This window comes from Salvelinus fontinalis, chromosome 10 (genome assembly GCF_029448725.1).
Source record: "Salvelinus fontinalis isolate EN_2023a chromosome 10, ASM2944872v1, whole genome shotgun sequence".
NCBI lineage: Eukaryota > Metazoa > Chordata > Actinopteri > Salmoniformes > Salmonidae > Salvelinus > Salvelinus fontinalis.
Window position 1 is genome coordinate 21,761,059 of NC_074674.1, and position 21,504 is coordinate 21,782,562.

A 21,504-nucleotide genomic window follows, 5' to 3' on the forward strand; every position below is an offset into this window, starting at 1 on the left:
TTCAATTCAATTGACTTTATTGACATGGCAAGTTCATTATTACTTACATTGTCAAAGTATACATATCGAAAAATTTATATGTATATATATATATATATGTATATATATACAAAATATATATATATTTATATATAAATAAATGGTGGGACCAACAGCAATAATAATAGTAGTAGTGGACATGGGATTAGCATTAACAACAACTACAACAATATTAATCAGAACAACAATACTATTGTTAACAATCTATCTCTCTCTCTCCTTAACCAGACAGTCAATTAGGAGCCCTTCTCCACTAACAGTGTGGATGACCTTCATATAGAGCCATGATGAGGCTAGGCTATACTGTACCAGAGGGCTATTTCAGGGCCCCAAGGCCTCTACACACACGCACAGGCACACCACACACACACGCACACGCACACACACACACACCGCACACACCGCACACCACACACACTGCACACCGCACACCGCACCTAAAGAGTTTGGTCTGTAATTGAAGAGGTCTGGTTAAGGCACAAGTTCCTCTGTATCTCAGCACAAACTGCTTGAGTCTTTGTCAATGTATTGTGATGTGAAATCTAAGTGGATAATACCTTGGATTTGAAAAATGATCAACTGCTGTTTTGAGAGTGGAATTTCAACCACAGGATTATGTCATCATGGTAACCCCATTTTAGACAAACCTGGATAAAATATGTTGAATTTGTACCTTTAAAGTATCACCAGATCGTCAACGCTAAATTGATCTTTCTAGAGCAATGTTTTGCTCTCCCATCCAGGGTTATAACCAAGCCCAGCCCTGCTTAGCTATGATACTTGTCTCTGACCATCTGCAATCATGAGAATAAATGTTGAGTGATCTCCACTAAATATATTTACTGTTGCTATGAAAGTCATTCCAAAGGGTAGGTTTAACAGAGCAAATTAAATGTACCCATACTTTATCACTCATATATCATCAATGATGCCGTTTAACACTATATGGCATTTGCAAAGCCATCAACAGCTATTGTCTCAATTCAACCCATGATTCATAAAAAAATAGACAAGAAATAGGCCCAGTGCCGGCCCTTGCCATTCTGCAGCCCTAGGTGAGACCAAAAAATGCTCCCATGCAAAACTAGAATAGTCCCATTAAGAAAGATGATGTTGGAAAGACGTCTAAAAGATTGAAAAGACGTTGAAGTTAGGTTCAATTTAAGTTCTGAATGAAAGGTGAAAATGCATATTTTTCAAACGTTGAAAATACGTACTTTGTGGACGTTGAAATCAGGTTCATTTTTAGCTCGGAATTAAAAATGGAAAATATACATTTTCCGAATGTTAAAAATAGTTTTTTTCCAGACGTTGAAAATATGTATTTTCCGGATGTTGAAATCACGCTTATTTTTGGTTCTGAATCAAAATTGAAAATACTTATTTTTTGGGCCAAATCAAGGCTGTCCAGAATGAACAAAATCTGAACCAAACATAGACGTCTATTATTGTTTCAAATTTGGTCTGGACCGGACCAAAGACCAATGTCCATGGATGTGGAAATCAAGGCAGTCTGAACTGCACCAAAAAAAAAACATTAAAAAGGCATTGGCGTCAGTCCATGCTTACTGAGGTGAAATTGAATGTTATGAATGCCCATCTACAGTATGTGGTAAGCCTACCGTCTATTAAAAAAAACAAAAAAATAAGTCCAAAAGACGTTGCCTCTTGCTTACTGGGGTGTAGCCTCCCATGTTGGCCCACAATGGAATTTTATGAATTCCCATCCATGTGGTAGGCCCACCATTTGTAAAACAGGCTGTTGCAAATGCTTTGTTAGTCCTGACTTATCAATTTGGCTATTTAAGCTCTGAATATCAGCTACCCAACTTTATCAGGAGTTATTGTGAGCCTATTTGCAATGTGTTTACACAGCGGGAAATGCAAAAGTATTTTATTCTTTCGCTATTATCAGCTTGTCAAAAATTTACAGATACACACTTGAAACCAATGATCATGACAAGGGGTGAAACTCTTGGACAACAGTTGTGATTGTTCATTCCATATTGTCCATTTTACTTTGACCTGTCCTGTTTTTAAGATATGTTGTTTGTTATCATGACAATGCATTTTCTTTGATTGGGCGTCATTTAGGTTAAGCTATTTGATGTAAAACGTGTCTTAGGTTAGGCTATTTGATCAGAGAAACCTGCATGATGTAAAAAGTGTCCATCTCATTACATTGTCATACATTTTATCTCCAGCCTGTAGGCTACAGAAAAGGCCACATACTCTTTCTACCATATCCTATATCTGCTACATGATTTACAGTGCTTTCTGAAAGAATTCAGACCCCTTGACTTTTTCCACATTTTGTTACATTACAGCCTTATTCTAAAATGGATTGGAAAAAAAATCCGGATCAATCTACACAGAATACCCCATTATGACAAAGCAAAAATAAGTTTAGAAACTGAAATATAACATTTACATAAGTATTCAGACCCTTTACTCAGTACTTTATTGAAGCACCTTTGGCAGCGATTACAGCCTCGAGTCTTCTTGGGTATGACCCTACAAGCTTGGCACACATGTATTTGAGGAGTTTCTCCCATTCTTCTCTGCAGATCCTCTCAAGCTCTGTCAGGTTAGATGGGGAGCGTCTCTGCACGGCTATTTTCAATCTCTCCAGAGATGTTCGATCGTGTTCAAGTCCGGAAGCCACTCCTGTGTTGTCTTGGCTGTGTGCTGAGTGCTATGGAGCAGTTTTTCATCAAGGAGCTCTCTGGCCACTCTACCATAAAGGCCTGATTGGTGGAGTGCTACAGAGAGGGTTGTACTTCTGGAAGGTTCTCCCATCTCCACAGAGGAACTCTGGAGCTCTGTCAGAGTGACCATCGAGTTCTTGGTCACCTCCCTGACCAAGGCCCTTCTCCCCCGATTGTTCAGTTTGGCCGGGCGGCCAGCTCTAGGAAGAGTCTTGGTGGTTCCAAACTTCTTCTATTTAAGAATGATGGAGGCCACTTTGTTCCTGGGGACCTTCAATGCTAGAGAATTTTTTTGGTACCCTTCCCCAGATCTGTGATACGACAAAGTGAGCACCGCTTATCACAGGACAGCATCAACGCTCATGTAAAAAGCCCTTATGCCACTGGTTCAGAGAAAATGTCATTGTTTTGGGGCAGAATTATATGAGGTTTTATGTGTTGTTGTTGGAGGTGTTGCCTAATGAGCGGGCCGGCCATCGGTTTCAAAGTCTGGTTGGTTTAAAATGGCATGATATTTAGTATCTAACTTTAATTCCAGTTTGTCTACAAATTAATTATTATTATGTTGGATTTCCATCTCCATCCAAAATCTAAGATAAAGAACAGGACTGACTACATTTAGCAGACACTCTTGTCCAGAGCAACTTACAGAAGTAATTATGATTAAGTGCCTCACTCAAAGGTACATTGTTATATATTTCATCTAGTCGGCTCTAGGATTTGAACCAGTAACCTTTCAGTTACTGGCCCAACGCTCTTAACCGCTAGGCTACCTGTCTCCCTACGACTAAATCTTATCAAACTTCATTTTTAAATCAAATCTAACTTAATTTAAAGTACATTTAAAGTTTGATTTGATTTGATTTAGTCCTGTTCTTTAACTTAGATTTTTGATTCAGATGGAGACGTGAATCCAACTTATCAATTATTAATTTGTAGACAAACTGGAATTAAACTAGCCAAGCGGAAGATCCATCTCCTTCGAATGTTGATATTTGGTTGATTTGACAACCAAACACAATTCAATATCTGTCAGGTGTGTGCGTACTGGTAGCGAAGTCAGGTGCAGGAGAGCAGAGATTTGTGAAACAGCCGCACACTTTATTGAGGCAAAAGTGCAAAACGCGCAAAACAGTCACAAGAATTATGTTTAACAATAAACATCTTCGTGAAATACCACGGAAAAAACAAACCAGTCTGGCGCGTCAACAACAAACACGTAACACAAACAATCTTACACAAAGACATGATGGGGAACAGAGGAATAAATACATGTAGATTAATTGGGGAATGAAAACCCAGGTGTGCAGGGAACAAGACAAAACAAATGGATACATGAAAAATGGAGCGGCGATGGCTAGAAAGCCGGTGACGTCGACCGCCGAACGCCACCCGAACAAGGAGAGGAGCCGACTTCGGCGGAAGTCGTGACAATATCCCACTTGAAACACAATAAATAGCCTATTAACTTGTCGACATGTTAACAAATTATATGTTGGATTCACGTCTCCAACTCAACCAAAAATACAAGTGAAAATACGGGATTAATTATGCCAGTGGCTCAGATGGAACTATCCATTCAGTAGATACATCTACTTTAAATGTTGATATTTGGTTGAGTAATGAAGCAAATAGCCTAAAGTTAAGGCTATCTTACAAACGTAAAATGCGTAACACATCCTTGGCCAACTCCAATGGCAGATTAAAAAAATTATATTTAAAACATTAACATGTAGAGTGTGTGTGTAAGTGCATCTATCAGTTACACATACATGTCAGTACATACACACAGCAAGTAGGTCACAAGGTGGAAAGGCGTTGCACCGTGAGGTGTTGCTTTATTTGTTTTTGGAACCAGGTTTGCTGTTTACTTGCGCTATAAAAGATGGAAGGGAGTTCCATGCACTCATGGCTCTGTATAATACTGTACATTTCCTTGAATTTGTTCTGGACCTGGGGACTGTGAAAAGACCCCTGGTGGCAGCCCTCTTAGCCCTCTGATTACAATGAAGAGCAAGACGTTCAGCTCTGCTCTGGGCCAGCAGCAGCTTTCTTTGCAGCACTTGTGTGTGGTGTCAAAAAAGCACAGAATCTATTTATTACAGGCAGACTTCTCCCCATCTTTACAACCATTGAATCTATATGTTTTGAACATGACAGTTTGCAATCTACGGTAACACCAAGTAATTTAGTCTCCTCAGCTCACACCACCCACACCATTCATTACCAGATTCAGCTGAGGTCAAGAACTTGATTTATCTAATCGTGATTATTGTCCAGAAAAATGTTGCCGGAGTGGATGGCTGCTGTTTAACCTATTGTGCTATTTTGTGTGTTTTTTCACATTGCTTGTAACACAGTTTGTACATAATATTGATGCTACCGTCTCTTATGACCGAAAAGAGCTTCTGGGTGATTACTCACCTGGAACTGGACAAAGATTTTTTCTTTAATTAGTCTGACACAAAGGATATAATGTTGCTCCCGGACAAGGCCCAAATCCCTGTCATTCGCATGATGAAAATAAGGAAATACAGGGGGCGCAGATCAGGGTGCCTTGTGAGAATTCGTCGGCGAGTGGGTAACAAACCTCTACCATCCATTCTATTGGCCAACGTGCAATCACTGGAGAATAAACTGGATGAGATCCATTCGAGACTACCCTACCAACGGGACATTAAAAACGGTAATATTTTATGTTTCACAGTGTCGTGGCTGAACGACGACACGGACAGCAAATAGTTGGCTGGGTTTTCCGTGCATCGGCAGGACAGAACATCTACGTCCGGTAAAACAAGAGGTGGGAGTGTGTGTCTATTTGTCAGTAACAGCTGGTGCGTGATGTCTAATATTAAGGTAGTCTTGAGGTATTGCTTGCCAGAGGTAGAGTACCTTATGATAAGCTGTTGACCACACCATCAACCAGGAGCGTTTTCATCTATATTTTTAGTATTTTTTTCTATTTACCACCACAAACCGACGCTGGCACTAAGACCGCACTGAACGAGCTGTGTAAGGCCATAAGCTAAAAATAAAATGCACATCCAGAAGCGGTGCTCCTAGTGGACGGGGACCATAATGCAGGCAAACTTAAATCCATTTTACCTAATTTCTACCAGCATTTCACATGTGCAACCAGAGGGAAAAAAATCTAAACAACTTTTACTCCACACACAGAGATGCGTACAAAGCTCTTCCTCACTCTCTATTTGGCAAATCTGACCATAATTCTATCTTCCTGATTCCTACTTTCAAGCTAAAATCTAAAGCAGGATGTAGTATGACTCGCTCTATACGGAAGTGGTCAGATGACGTGGATGCTATGCTACAGCACTGTTTTGCTAGCACAGACTGGAATATGTTCCGAGATTCATCCAATGGCATTGAGGAGTATACCAACTCAGTCACCGGCTTCATCAATCAGTGCATCGATGACGTTGTCCCCACAGTGACTGTACATACATTTCCCAACCAGAAGCCATGGATTACAGGCAACATCTGGACTGAGCTAAAGCCTAAAATGCCGCTTTCAAGGAGTGGGACACTAATCCGGATGCTTATAAGAAATCCAGCTATGCCCTCAAACGAACCATCAAACAGGCAAAGCGTCAATACAGGACTAGGATTGATTCCTACTACACCGGCTCTGATGCTCGGCGGATGTGGCAGGGCTTGAAAACTATTATGGACTACAAAGGGAAACTCAGCCGAGAGCTGCCCAGTCACGCGAGCCTACCAGACGGGCTAAATGCCTTTTATGCTCGCTTCGAGGCAAGCAACATTGAAGCAAGCATGAGAGCACCAGCTGTTCCAGAAGACTGTGTGATCAGGCTCTCCGTAGCCGATGTGAGCAAGACCTTTAAACAAGTCAACATTCACAAGGCCGTGGGGCCAGACGGATTACCAGGAGGTGTACTCAGAGAATGTGCAGACCAACTGGCAAGTGTCTTCACTGATATTCTCAACCTCTCCCTGACCGAGTCTGTAATACCTACATGTTTCAAGCAGACACAATAGTCCTTGTGTCCAAGAAAAGAAAGGTAACCTGCCTAAATGACTATCGTCTCGTAGCACTCACGTCTGTAGCCAGGAATTGCTTTGAAAGGCTGGTCATGGCTCACATCAACACCATCATCCCAGGTAACCCTAGACCCGCTCCAATCTCAATCGCACTCCATACTGCCCTTTCCCACCTGGACAAAAGGAACACCTATGTGAGAATGCTGTTCATTGACTACAGCTCAGCGTTCAACACCATAGTGCTCACAAAGCTCATCACTAATCTAAGGACCCTGGGACTAAACACCTCCCTCTGCAACTGGATCCTGGACTTCCTGACGGGCCGCCCCTAGGTGTTAAAAGTAGGCAACAACACATCTGCCAGGCTGATCCTCAACACTGGGGCCCCTCAGCAGTGCGCGCTTAGTCTCCTCCTGTACTCCCTGTTCACCCACGACTGCGTGGCCAAGCACGACTCCAACACCATCATTACGTTTGCTGACTAGACAATGTGGTAGGCCTGATCACAGACAATGATGAGACAGCCTATTGGGAGGAGGTCAGACTTGGCAGTGTGGTGCCATGACAACAACCTCTCCCTCAATGTGAGCAAGACAAAGGAGCTGATTGTGGACTACAGGAAAAGGAGAGCCCGAACACACCCCCATTCACATCGACGGGGCTGTAGTGGAGCGGGTTGAGTTCCTTGGTGTCCACATCAACAACTAACTATTATATTCCAAACACACCAAGAAAGTTGTGAAGAGGACAAGACAACACCTTTTCCCCCTCAGGAGACTAAAAAGATTTGGCATGGGTCCCCAGATCCTCAAAAAGTTCTACAACTGCACCATCGAGAGCATCCTGACCAGTTGCATCACCACCTGGTATGGTAACTGCTCTGCATCCGACCATAAGGCGCTAGAGAGGGTAGTGCGTACGGCCCAGTACATCACTGGGACCAAGTTTCCTGCCATCCAGGACCTATATACTAAGCGGTGTCAGAGGAAGGCCCAAAACATTGTCAAAGACTCCAGTCACCCAAGTCATAGACTGTTCTCTCTGCTACAGCACGAAAAGCGATACCGGAGTGCCAAGTCTAGGTCACAAAGGTTCCTTAATAGCTTCTACCCCCAAGCCATAAGACTGCTGAACAATGAATCAAATGGCCACTTGGACTATTTGCATTGACACCGCCCTTTGTTTTTAAGCTGCTGCTACCTGCTACCTGCTGTTGTTATCTATGCATGGTCACTTCACCCCTACCTACATGTACAAATTACCTCGACTAACCTGTACCCCCGTACATTGACTCGGTACCGGTACCCCCTGTATATATAGCCTCATTATTGCTATTTTATTGTGTTCTTTTTTTCTATTATTATTATATGTTTTGGCACACCTTGGGACACCTGTATTTGGGGAGTTTCGCCCATTCTTCTCTGCAGATCCTCTCAAGCTCTGTCAGGTTGCGTGAGTGAATATGTTGCTGCAGAAATAAATAGGGCTATGCTCAAAAAAAAGAAAAATGTTTGCTACAGAAGTTTTTTTTCTCATTTTGAGCACCTGCCACCTGAATTTCAAACAAATATTACCCAATTATCCTCGTTGAAATGACTTGGTGATGAATTGGCTTGCGCAGTGGGTGGTTTCTCAGTTTCTTTAGTGTGAGTCACCATTACCTCAGACAGGATGACGTGTTAACTGCATCTGGGTTTATGTGGCCTTGGAATTCATAGTTCTGTAGACACTAACAACATAGTGCGGAAGGAAAGAAAACACCTCCTACTCAGGTATACAAATAGCGGGTGGGTATGGAACGCCGTTTGGGTCTTTACGTGTCAAAAAAGATACACGTCAAATAACACTATTTTACGCGTCAAATAACACTATTAGCAGCAGTGTAAAAACAAAGGGCGGTGTCCATTTGATTAATTGTTCAGCCGTCTTATGGCTTGGGGGTAGAAGCTATTAAGGAACCTTTGTGACCTAGACACACTGGCCACGAACGATGTGTTTTCAATACCGCGATGGTAATAAGGCATTATTTGTTCGACCGCAACTTCTGGGGTAGCTAGCTTTAGCTTGGTAACTAGCTAGCACCAATACAACCAGCCTGAAAACAATGACCAGTAGAAACTGCAGTCATTTGACACGCAAAGACCAAAACGGCGTTCCATAGGAGGCATGATAACTCAACATGCTCGAACGCAATGAGAATACAGTTGTAAATGGCATCCAATGTCCTCACTGCCCCTGTTTCTACTAGGGCTGGGAATTGCCAGGTACCTCACGATATGATATTATCATGATACTTAGGCCGATACGATATGTTTTGCGATTATCACGATTATCACGATTCTATATGTATTTTGATTCGATACTGTGATTTAATTGTGATTCGATATTCCAAACATATTGCTCACCATACAGTGCATTTGGAAAGTATTCAGACCCCTTGACTTTTTCCACATTTTGTTACGTTACAACCTTATTCTAAAATTGATTAAATACATTTTTTAATCATAAATCTACACACAATACGCCATAATGACAAAGCAAAAAGAGGTTTTCAGATTTATTCACCTTAAAAAACAGAAATACCTTATTCAGACCCTTTGCTACGAGACTCGAAATTGAGCTCAGGTGCATCCTGTTCCCATTGATCATCCTTGAGATGTTTCTACAACTTGATTGGAGTCCACCTGTGGTAAATTCTATTTATTGTACATGATTTGGAAAGGCACATAACTGTCTATATAAGGTGTCAGAGCAAAAACCAAGACATGAGGTCGAAGGAATTGTCCGTAGAGCTCCGAGACAGGATTGTGTCGAGGCACAGATCTGGAGGTCTGAAGGTCCCCAAGAAAATGGAAGAAGTTTGGAACCACCAAGACTCTTCCTAAAGCTGGCCGCCCAGTCAAACTGAGCAGTCGGGGGAGAAGGGCCTTGATCAGGGAGGTTACCAAAAACCCTATGGTCACTCTCCTCTGTGGAGATGGGAGAACCTTCCAGAAGGACATCCATCTCTGGAGCACTCCACCAATCAGGCCTTTATGGTAGAGTGGCAAGATGGAAGCCACTCCTCAGTGAGGCACATGATAGCCCGCTTGGAGTTTGCCAAAAGGCACCTAAAAAACCTCTCAGACCATGAGAAACAAGATTCTCTGGTCTGATGAAACCAAGATTGAACTCTTTGGCCTGAATGACAAGTGTCAAATCTGGAAGAAACCTGGCACCATCCCTACGGTGAAGCGTGGTGGTGGCAGCATCATGCTGTGGGGATGTTTTTCAGCGGCAGGGACTGGGAGACTAGTCAGGATCGAGGGAAAGATGAACAGAGCAAAGTACAGAGATCCTTGATGGAAACCTGCTTCAGAGCGCTCAGGACCTCAGACTGGGGCAATGGTTCACCTTCCAACAGGACAACGACCCTAACCACACAGCAAAAACAACACAGAAGATGTCTTGGGAGCCTCTGTGTCACGATCGTGTGGAAGATTGACGGACCAAAACGCAGCAGTAGGAAAATAAGCCATATTCCTTTTAATGAATACGAAGGCAAAACGAAACAAAAACACTTATACACTAAACAAAACAAGAAAACGATCGTGAAGCTAAGAACGAAGTGCACACACAGGCTACAAACGTATAACATAGACATGATTTATTAACGAAAAACACGAAACTTGACTAAACTAACAAAAACAACAAACGGTGTAGACAGACCTAGACGACGAACTTACATAAAACAAGAAGAACGCACGAATAGGAAACATAGGCTACACAAATGAACGAGGAACAAACAAACCGAAAACAGTCCCGCGTGGTGTACAGACACAGACACGGAAGACAATCACCCACAACGAACACTGTGAAAACGCCTACCTAAATATGACTCTTAATTAGAGGAACGCCAAACACCTGCCTCTAATTAAGAGCCATACCAGGCAACCCATAAACCAACATAGAAACAGAAAACATAGAATGCCCACCCAACCTCACGTCCTGACCAACTAACACACATAACAAACTAACAGAAATAGGTCAGGAACGTGACACTCTGAATGTCCTTGAGTGGCCCAGACAGAGCCCGGACTTGATCGAACCTGATCAAACATTTCTAGAGAGACCTGAAAATAGCTGTGCAGCAACGCTGTGCAGAGAAGAATGGGAGAAACTCCCCAAATACAGGTGTGCCAAGCTTGTTTTGCTTTGTCATTATAGGTATTGTGTGTAATTTGATGAGGGAAAATATCTATTTAATCCTTTTTGGAATAAGGCTGTAGTGTAACAAAATGTAGAAAAAGTCAAGGGGTCTGAATACATTCCGAATGCACTGTATGTCTGCTGCTGAGGTACAAGAAAGAGCCATGAGAAAACGAGTTTTGATCAGTCATGGAAATAAAAGTGCTGAAATCAAATTGGCTCACTATTGAAAAAGAACATGGGGAACATGCTATCAAAGGACAATTCCAACTAGCGCAAAAATAATATTGCTCTGTTGTCAAAATGACACGATACGATATATCATCAAAAATAATGTCCCGATATATAACTGTATTGTTATTTCCCCCAATCACTAGTTTCTATCAACACACACACACACACGCAAACGCACACGCACACGCACACACACACACACACCTTACCTAGCCACCCTGCTCCAGAGTTGGGGACACACATGTCCAGCTCGGCGCTGGGCAGGACGAACCCCACCACGAACACCTCCACTCCATCAGACATCAGCGCCATGCCCAGCACGAAGAACAGCTGCCACTGGAACCTGCCGTGGCCACACTCCTGCATGATCAGCTCATACTGCTGGGCCAGCTCCTCCTCGTCCGCCTGTCTCTCCTGCTCCAGGTCCTTACGGTCCCTCATGCTGTCTGAGACAAGTTGACCCAGAGAATCATGCCCGTCCCTAGGCTTCCCGTCAGCAGGCACCCCCTGATACTCCCCCTCATAGATCTCATCTTCATCATCGTGACCCTCAGTGGCGTCACTGGCGTAGTCTTCCCCGTCTTCGTCTTTGGCGGTAAGACCACCGAGGAAGTGGTCGTTGCCGTCGGGCTGCGTGTAGGCGTAGCGTCCATCATCATCGTCCTCGTCCTCATTCTGGAACTGGCTGTAGTTGCGTTGGGAGGAGTACTCGTCCGCGGCGCGGTTGACGACCTTGCTGACCTTCTTAGCGGCATGACGTTTGGCCTCCTTGGCGATGTCCTTGGCGCCCTTCACCAGTGACGTCCTGTTGTTGTACGGCTCATCCATCTTGCTGACTCTGATTCTATCTACCTGTCTTTATTTGTCCTTTATCGAACCAGCTAGGTCAGTTGGGAACCAATGCTCACTGGCAAAAAGAACTGCCAAAAAAGCTGACCTAAGTGTGAGAGAAAATTAGAAAGTAACAAACATTAGCTTAAGTTCTTACTTTCTTCTGATGTAAGTTACAACAGGGCAACTCAGCTGCAGCAAATGACAGTAAGTTCGGAGATGGTTCAAATGATACTAGCGTTGGCTAGGATAGCTAGCTGATGCTGCTGGTGTGAGGGAGAGCAGATCTCTATGGCAGTGGGATGGGAGCAGTCACACGGTTGAGAGGTGAAGACAGCTGAGTTCCAGTAGGAGAGATCACCATCCACGCTGTCTTTAGGTCTGGTCACAGCTCATCTTTCTGTGGAGAGAGATACATTTGCTTAATTTCTGATCCAGCAGTGTTCAGGTTTAATGTCCCATCTCAGTGTCAGTCTCTAAAGTCAGGTTCTCTGCAGAGTGGACTGTTTGTGCCTGTAGATTTAGTGAGGAAGCCTTGAGGACTTCAGTGTGCTAGCTATAACTCTCCCTCAACATTATCAGGGGATCTGTCTGTGACGTCAATGGAAGGAAACGAACGTAAAAGGCGGAAACAAGGGACAGAGAGAAGGGGCTAAATAAAAGTGGATCCATTCCATACACTCTCTGACTGGAATGGGTCTGAGACACCCATGTGATCTGTTTGGGGGTCTACGAGTTCCGGTTAGGTCTGATCCATCTAGTCCTTTACGGTACGTTCCATCTAGTTTCTGTGTTCCGTCTCTAGACTGGTCTAGAGTGTGTGTATTCTGTCTTGAGCATGTGTGTTCCATCCTGCTTCACCACTAAATCAAAGATGTAATCACATTTTATATGTCACATGCGCCGAATACAACGGGTGTAGACTTTTCTGTGAAATGCTTGTTTTGGAGCCCTTCCCAAGGATGCATTAAAGAAATAACACAAACATTTAAATAGTAACACACAGGAGGAATAAAATACACAAGAATGAAGCTATATAAAGGGAGTACCAGTACCAGATCAATGTGCAGAGGTGCTGTACAATGTATTTGAGGTAGATATGTACATGAAGGCAGGGTAAAGTGACTAGGCATCAGGATAGATAATAATAAGGTATTTGAGGTAGATATGTACATGAAGGCAGGGTAAAGTGACTAGGTATCCGGATAGATAATAATAAGGTATGTGAGGTAGATATGTACATGAAGGCAGGGTAAAGTGACTAGACATCAGGATAGATAATAATACGGTATTTGAGGTAGATATGTACATGAAGGTAGGGTAAAGTGACTAGGCATCAGGATAGATAATAATAAGGTATTTGAGGTAGATATGTACATGAAGGCAGGGTAAAGTGACTAGGCATCAGGATAGATAATAATACGGTATCTGAGGTAGATATGTACATGAAGGCAGGGTAAAGTGACTAGGCATCAGGATAGATAATAATAAGGTATCTGAGGTAGATATGTACATGAAGGCAGGGTAAAGTGACTAGGCATCAGGATAGATAATAATACGGTATCTGAGGTAGATATGTACATGAAGGCAGGGTAAAGTGACTAGGCATCAGGATAGATAATAATACGGTATCTGAGGTAGATATGTACATGAAGGCAGGGTAAAGTGACTAGGCATCAGGATAGATAATAATACGGTATCTGAGGTAGATATGTACATGAAGGCAGGGTAAAGTGACTAGGCATCAGGATAGATAATAATACGGTATCTGAGGTAGATATGTACATGAAGGCAGGGTAAAGTGACTAGGCATCAGGATAGATAATAATACGGTATCTGAGGTAGATATGTACATGAAGGCAGGGTAAAGTGACTAGGCATCAGGATAGATAATAATACGGTATCTGAGGTAGATATGTACATGAAGGTAGGGTAAAGTGACTAGGCATCCGGATAGATAATAATAAGGTATCTGAGGTAGATATGTACATGAAGGTAGCTGTGAGGTAGAAGCTGTCTTGGAGCATGTTAGTCTGAGAACCGATGTTCCGGTACCGTTTGCTGGACGGTAGCAGAGTGAACAGCCTATGGCTTGGGTGGCTGACATCTTTAGCAACTTTCGGGCCATTTTAATCCCTCAAACTCACATTGTAAAGTGGTGGGTAACACATTGATATCATGGCTACCATTGAAAGCAACCAATGACTTGAATGGCGAATGGGAGACGTGCTTTAATTATGAGTTGAGATTGAGAAATAAAATGGTAGCTATTTTTAATCGAGACTATCAAAACAGTTTTAATACATGAATTGTGGCCATCAAAACAATTAACACGTGATTGCATTTAGAAGTATTGGTTGCGCAATGACTGGGCTTATAAAAGCATATTTCACTCCAGTACCAGCTTTTTGAGGAGCTGCTCTCGTGCTGTCTGACAGGTGATAGGCCATTCTGCTCCTCAAACTAGGCTCTGTATGCTGTGTGCGTGTGATAAGATACCTAACGACTAATGGAATAATACACACGCCAATTGAATTCCTCAAAATTATGCAAATTAACCTATAGACCGATAAGCATGACCGGTCAAATGTATTTTTGTCGGCTAATGGATTAACGGTTAACTGTTAACATCCCTAGTTCTGTATGTGTTTCTGTGGGTAGAATAAACATGGTCTAGAGTTTTAGCGACCCTAGTGGCGGAGGAGACGTGTTGGTAGAAGTGAGGTAGACCGGTTTTAAGTCTGCCTGCGTTAAAGTCTCCGCCCACCAGAAATGCTGCCGTTGGGTTTGCGGTTTCTTATTTGTTTATAGCCCCATACAGTTTGTTGATTGCCAAAGTGGTGTTGGCTTGTGGAGGGATGTAGACAGCTGTGATAATTACAGACGAGAACTCTTTCGGTAGATAAAAAGGTCTGCAGCTTATTCTATATCAGGTGAGCAAAAGCGAGGGATTTCCTTCACACTGGAAACAGTGCACCAGTTGTTGTTTATGAAGAGGCACACCCCTCGGCGCTGGGCAGGATGAACCCGAGGCTACTGTCGGTTGATCATGCCGCTGCATGGAGTTTCTGCAAGGCATATAATGTTGCAGCTTTTCAAGTCTCTCTGATAGGAGACTCTCGAACGAAGCTCATCCATCTTATTCTTGAGTGGCTGGACATTTGCCGATAAAACGGAGGTGAGTACTGGTCGATTTTAACTTTGTCTCAGTCTCACCAGGACGCCAGCCCATCTACTGTGCCTACGCCAGCGTCATTTTAATAGCCCATGAAACAAAGGAATAGGGTTCAGTGTGAACAAGGGAATAGCTGAGTCAGATTTTAAGTCAAAATCGAGGTTAGTAACTGTCGATCTGATATCCAAAAGTGCTTGATGGTCATATGTGAACCATTTCAGGAAGCTAGGCGTATGCCGCACGTCACTACTTCACTGGACAATTTTTGTTATCTAAATGTGTTTTTAGGCAGAAATGCTTTCTGGAACATGTGAACTTTCATGTGCCTTAATAGCAAACTTGCATGCCATCTGTAAATACGAATAAAATTGTGAAATTACGAGCCAAGTTGGTTTCACCACGGATAAAGTCAGGAACCTTCCCGCCAGCCATGATTGGCTGAGATAATGGATGGCTGGACATGCCAAGAGATGAGTTCAGATTGGTCTGCCATGTAGCATGCTTCTGTCTATAACGTGAGCTGCTCAGTATGTGTAGATAATCCTTGCTACTGCAGCTTTTTTGAAAGATATCATGGAGAACTTACAAAGTGTTTCTAATGCTCTCAACAACATTGCTGCCCTGACAAAGATCAGTGGGGAAAAGTTGTGATTGACTACTTTCTGGAGGATGATCGGGCCTTGCTTATTCTATCTGACTGAAAATGAATCTGACTGAAATTAAATCAGGAAATTCCTGATTTAAAAAATAAATATATTTTGATTTGTTTAACACTTTTACGGTTACTACATTATTCCATATGTGTTATTTCATAGTTTTGATGTCTTCACTATTATTCTAAAATGTAGAAAATAGTAAAAAATAAAGTAAAAAATGAAGAAAAACCATTGAATGAGTAGGTGTGTCAACTTTTGACGGGTACTTTAAATACAGTGCTTTCGGAAAGTATTCAGACCCCTTGACTTTTTCCACATTTTGTTATGTTACAGCGTTACTCTAAAATGTATTAAATCATTTTTTACCCTCATAAATCTACACACAATACCCCATAATGACAAAGCAAAAACAGGTTTTTAGAATTTTTTGAAAATGTATTTAAAAAAAACGGAAATATCATATTTAAATAAGTATTCAGACCCTTTACTCAGTACTTTGTTGAAGTACCTTTGGCATCAATTATAGCCTTCAGTCTTCTTGGGTATGACGCCACAAGCTCGGCACACCGTTATTTGGGGAGTTTCTCCCATTCTTCTCTGCAGATCCTCAGATTTCTGGTGTTGTGAAGGACAGTACTGTGACGGGTCAACATCCCACAGCTGGTTGGACTGGAGGATGGTACGGTGCTGGTGGAAAGCTATGGCTGGCAACAACACCTGACTCTGTACTTCAAGCCGCTGCCACAGATCAAGCAATACCAGCACTTCAGGTGAATATCATTTTCATTGCATTGTATGAGGTTATTGTTTATTATCGAAACTTGGGAGGTGAATTGATGTTGTGTTAAGGTTGTATTGTGTTGTAAATGTTTTGTCTATTTGACTGTTTTACAGCTTTGAGGCTCTGGAGCCTGGTGTTGTCAAGGAGCGTTCAGACTGTCGGGACCAGGTTTCTGCTGCTGCAAAACGCTGATGTCCTCCCTCTTATAGATGGTCTGCCTGTACAAGCACCACCTGGACTGGACACGACTAGACAAATGTAGCTTTTTGAGAAGATCAGGAAGTTTGGCGATGAAGAGGGCACGGACATTGACCTAAGTCAAGGGCAGAACAGAAACAGGCTCTCCGAATATAGATTCCCTTGTTTATGCGTGGTGCGGACGGACCATTTCTATGCACATTCACATGACTCTCTCCTAACACACACACACACCATACCGTTGCTGCTGCTATAGATTTGTTTTATCCTGCTGCTCAGCCACTTTAGCCCTGATTGTATGCATGTACTGTAACTACCTCATCTATCACCAGTATCACTGATATCCTTATTGATATTGTTCTTGTACACGCTGTATATTATTTACTTCTTTCTCTACTGGAATTGACACTTTTTGTTATAGTTTTTTTTATCTGTACAATTTCTGTTTTTGATATTGTTACTATGGAAATATGCAAGTAACCGTTTCACTGTAATGTTTACACCTGCTGTATCCTGTGCATGTGACAAACAGACTTGGATTTCATTTGATATAGTGTGTGTTTACCAGAGAAGGTAATGGGAAGAACAACATGACCTGCTTCAAAGTCAGATTAATATATAGGCCAAGGACTAGATAAATATTTTTTTTACCTTGGGTTTTTCTTTATTGTAGGCTACTATTTTCACCACATTTAGTCTTGAAATCTTTGCTTGTTTACTACACTACCTTACTCACCCTGTTTAGCACATGGCCTCACATGTGAATCCTTAAAGAGATGTGTGGGATTAAGGCGTAAGAGGGTGTGAACAATGCTGAGTGGGAGTAGACAAAGAAGAGCTCTCAAGCAGGGTGTACCAAAACATTCAAAACAAGTGGGGTTACAAGTTTATTCACTATCAAAGCATAATTATTTTGCCATTGTTCCTCAACTGCAGTCTATGATATACAATTTTGTAGCTTTGAGTCTGCACTTTTATCCAATGTGAAACACACTATTTCTAATGTTGCTATATAAGACTGAAAAGAGGCGCTGGGTCAAATATGTGATAATAGTATGAACTTTCTGTACAAAAAAGTCAACGTGAAAAATGTAACTTAATAGCGAAGTCGGGTTGGAAGTTGATCCTGAGCACACAGCCATGACAATGCAGGAGTGGCTTCGGGACAAGTCTCTGAATGTCCTGGAGTGGCCCAGCCAGAGCCCGAACTTGAACCCCGACCGAACATCTCTGGAGACACCTGAAAATAGCTGTGCTGTGACACTCCCCATCCAACCTGACAGAGTTTGAGAGGATCTGCAGAGAAGAATGGGAGAAACTCCCTAAATACAGGTGTGCCAAGCTTGTAGCATCATACCCAAGAACACTCGAGACTGTAATCGCTGCCAAAAGGTGCTTCAACAAAGTACTGATTAAAGGGTCTGAATATTTATGTAAATATGATCTTTCTGTTGTTTGTTTTTAATACATTTGCAAATTTTCTAAAAACCTGTTTTTGCTTTGTCATTATGGGGTATTGTGTGTAGATTGACGAGGGGAAAAAACTATTTCAGCAATTTTATAATAAGGCTGTACCGTAACAAAATGTTTAAAAAAAGTGAAGGGGATGGATTACTTTCCGAATGCACTGTATCTGTATACTGTGCGTATACAGAAGAAGTGTAGAGTGGAGCGTAGTAGCCTTCATATGTAGAGAGGGCTGAGTGTGGGTTGAGGCCCCTGTATAGGCAGATGACAGGATGATGTATGGTGTTTGTGCTAACCTCTGGTCCCAGGACTGAGATAAGACATGAGGATGCATCTGTCATGCTACCAGGAGCATTGAAGCTGGGGTCTAGACCAACCTCAACCAGCCCTGGAGATTTTGCTGCATTGCAGCAGTCAAATGGAGTGGAAAGCAGCATTGTTCTGACTAACTTTGTCTTTGCTGGTGGATTTGGGGTGTGTGTGTGTTCGTGTGAAGATGTCTGTGTGTGTAGTGTAGAAGGAAGTCTTGTTTCTGTGTGTGTGTGTGTGTGTGTGTGTGCGTGCGTGCGTGCGTGCGTGCGTGCGTGCGTGCGTGCGTGCGTGTGTGCGCATGTGTGTGCCCATGCAGCATGTGTACTGTATGTGTATAGTATGTGACGTGTGTTCACACAACCACGTTATGTGGTGTATCTTTCTACTTCACTGCACCAATCAACCCAGTCCAATAAAGAAAGTAAAATACCTCAACCACAATGCAACAAACCATAAACATACAGCAATAATGTACCACCAGGACAACAAACACAAAGATATCTCTACTTCCTGTTCATATGGCCCATCTAGAGAGGAGAGAGCTGTCTCGGAGGCTGCGTCCTAAATGGCTCCCTATTCTCTACATGGCCCCTGGTGAAAAGTACTGCACTATATAGGGAACAGCGTATCATTTGGGATGTTAGACAAGTTCCCTAAAATCAATTACAGTACTCCTCCTTCCCTTAACACAGTGTCTGACGGCTCAGTGGGGGTCTGACCAGGACAACAGACCAAAATCACACTGGAGGCTGAGGTTTTGCACCCAGGGGGGGAGGTTGAGGGAATAGCTGATTAACTCTACCTGACTAATTTCGGCACACCTTTTACAAAACGGGGTAAGAATACCGGTGAGGATGGGATAACCAAGCAGCCAAGGTAGGGGTGGGATGTAGACTGTGGAATAGGAATACCCGTGAAATGTTTTAGTAAAGGTTGATTGAAAGACTCGTCACTTTACCACACTGTCCTTCTTTCTCCCTCTCCCCTTCTCTCCCTCCCTCTCCCCCTCTCTCTCTCCCTCGCTCTCTCTACAGTGTAAAAACGCTTCAAAGTCATCTTCATACAGGCAATCTGGGACTTAAAGGCCTTGTATGTCTGTCTGTTGACATTTCATTACGTATGATGGTGGATCCATTCCTTCCTACTACAGTTAATATGCTAATGCTCATTAATGCTGACATTTATAAATCACAACTATGCACCTTGAGCGTCACAGATAACACACTATGGATTTATATGGTACATCAGTATAAACACACACTGACGCAGGTGCGAACAGAAAATCACACACACACACACACACACACACACACACACACACACACACACACACACACACACACACACACACACACACACACACACACACACACTGTACCCTTCCAATTTCAAATCCAGAGTCAAATGCCTTTCCACGTCCCTCTCCCTGCGTAGCTGCTGTGCCTAGTGCAGTGATTGGGGTTAATATAGCTGCCGCAGCCTCAAGATGTGTTTTAAGCAATCAGCACATTTCCTGCTGGCTGGAATCAGGAGCCTGCTGAGGGGGACAAATGATTTCCTCCTAGTGGGGCTGTCATGGCCCGCTGACGCCACCCAGCCACCTTCATTAATCACACACACACGTGCATGCACGAACGCACACACACACACACACCTACGCACGGACACACACGTGCATGCACACACAGTGGCTCAAAGAGCAGGGGAGATTTTTCCCGTTCTGTAGGAGATGGTGGGATAATTTTTTTAAATTAAAACAAAAATACAAACTTAAACCTGATAGCTCCGCTCTGGATAAGAGTGTCTGCTCAATGACTAACATGCAGCTTTCCATATCCAACCAGGGTTGCAAACAGAAAGTTTTTAAAAGAAAAATCTGTATTCTGATTGGAGAGAACTGTTTAGATATATGTAGTACCTTTAACGTTTAAAAAAAAATGTTTCCTCCTGTTTTTCGTGCTTTCTGAACACTACCCAGGTATTCCTCAGGGAGTGAATGTGTGTGTGTGCAGGGTGGCGATGTTTCCTTATAAGGATGTTTGAAGAAGGAACGACACCCGTCCTCTTGTCTAGGTAGCTGCAGGATACTGCAGTAGCATCAGACGTGGTTTCCCCATGCTCTCATTCCCTCTTTAATCATTTCATCCCAGCCAACCCCAAAACTCTACCTCTCAGGGGCAACAAAGGTTACAGTACAGGCTTGTTCTTAATCATCCTGCATCAATTGGAAAATAGAAATAAAAAACAAGAAAACTATATATATATATTTTTTTTTAATGATTGGTCCAGAGGTGAAAAAGTACTGGCTGAAAAAGTTGTGTAAATTCACTGCTCTGCCTCTCTTGGCGCTATGACGTCATAGTCTCAGTGATGTCACATTGCGACATTTTGTGTGTCTCCCTACTGTACTCCACATAGCATTGTCTGGTGATTGGTTACTGACTGCTTAAGACAGAGGGCAGTATAACAACCATTCATTACACTGGGACTCAATTATGTATTTATGGAGTCACACACACACACACTGCATGAAAGCTGTCATAGTCTCAGGACACACACGTGGGCACGCACCAACACCCACCAAGCTGCCTGGCTGCGTGCAGTAATATGGTGATGGATGGCTGTGTGGGTTGACTGGCTGCTGGGGATGACTGCACAACAGCTGTAAGAGATCAAACTGGTTTCATAGAGGCACTGAGGACTGTGTGTGTGTGTGTGTGTGTGTGTGTGTGTGTGTGTGTGTGTGTGTGTGTGTGTGTGTGTGTGTGTGTGTGTGTGTTGTTTAGCAATGACTATCACAAGCACTACATGGACACCTGCTCGTCGGACATCTCATTCCAAAATCATGGACATTAATATGGAGTTGGTCCCCCTTTGCTGCTAGAACAGCCTCCA

General features: G+C 42.8%; 1 protein-coding gene across 2 annotated transcripts in view; it reads right to left on the bottom strand.

Annotated features, from left to right (window-relative positions):
• The window catches only part of LOC129863818 (synaptic vesicle glycoprotein 2C-like), a 78,801-nt gene that overhangs the window by 52,429 nt on the left and 4,868 nt on the right, over positions 1-21,504 (bottom strand). For both annotated transcript variants that reach the window (XM_055936099.1, XM_055936098.1), the window contains exon 2: positions 11,399-12,420. In XM_055936099.1, the coding sequence (XP_055792074.1) occupies positions 11,399-12,017 (619 nt within the window). In that variant the 5' untranslated portion in view covers positions 12,018-12,420. The remainder of the gene's footprint in view (positions 1-11,398; positions 12,421-21,504) is intronic.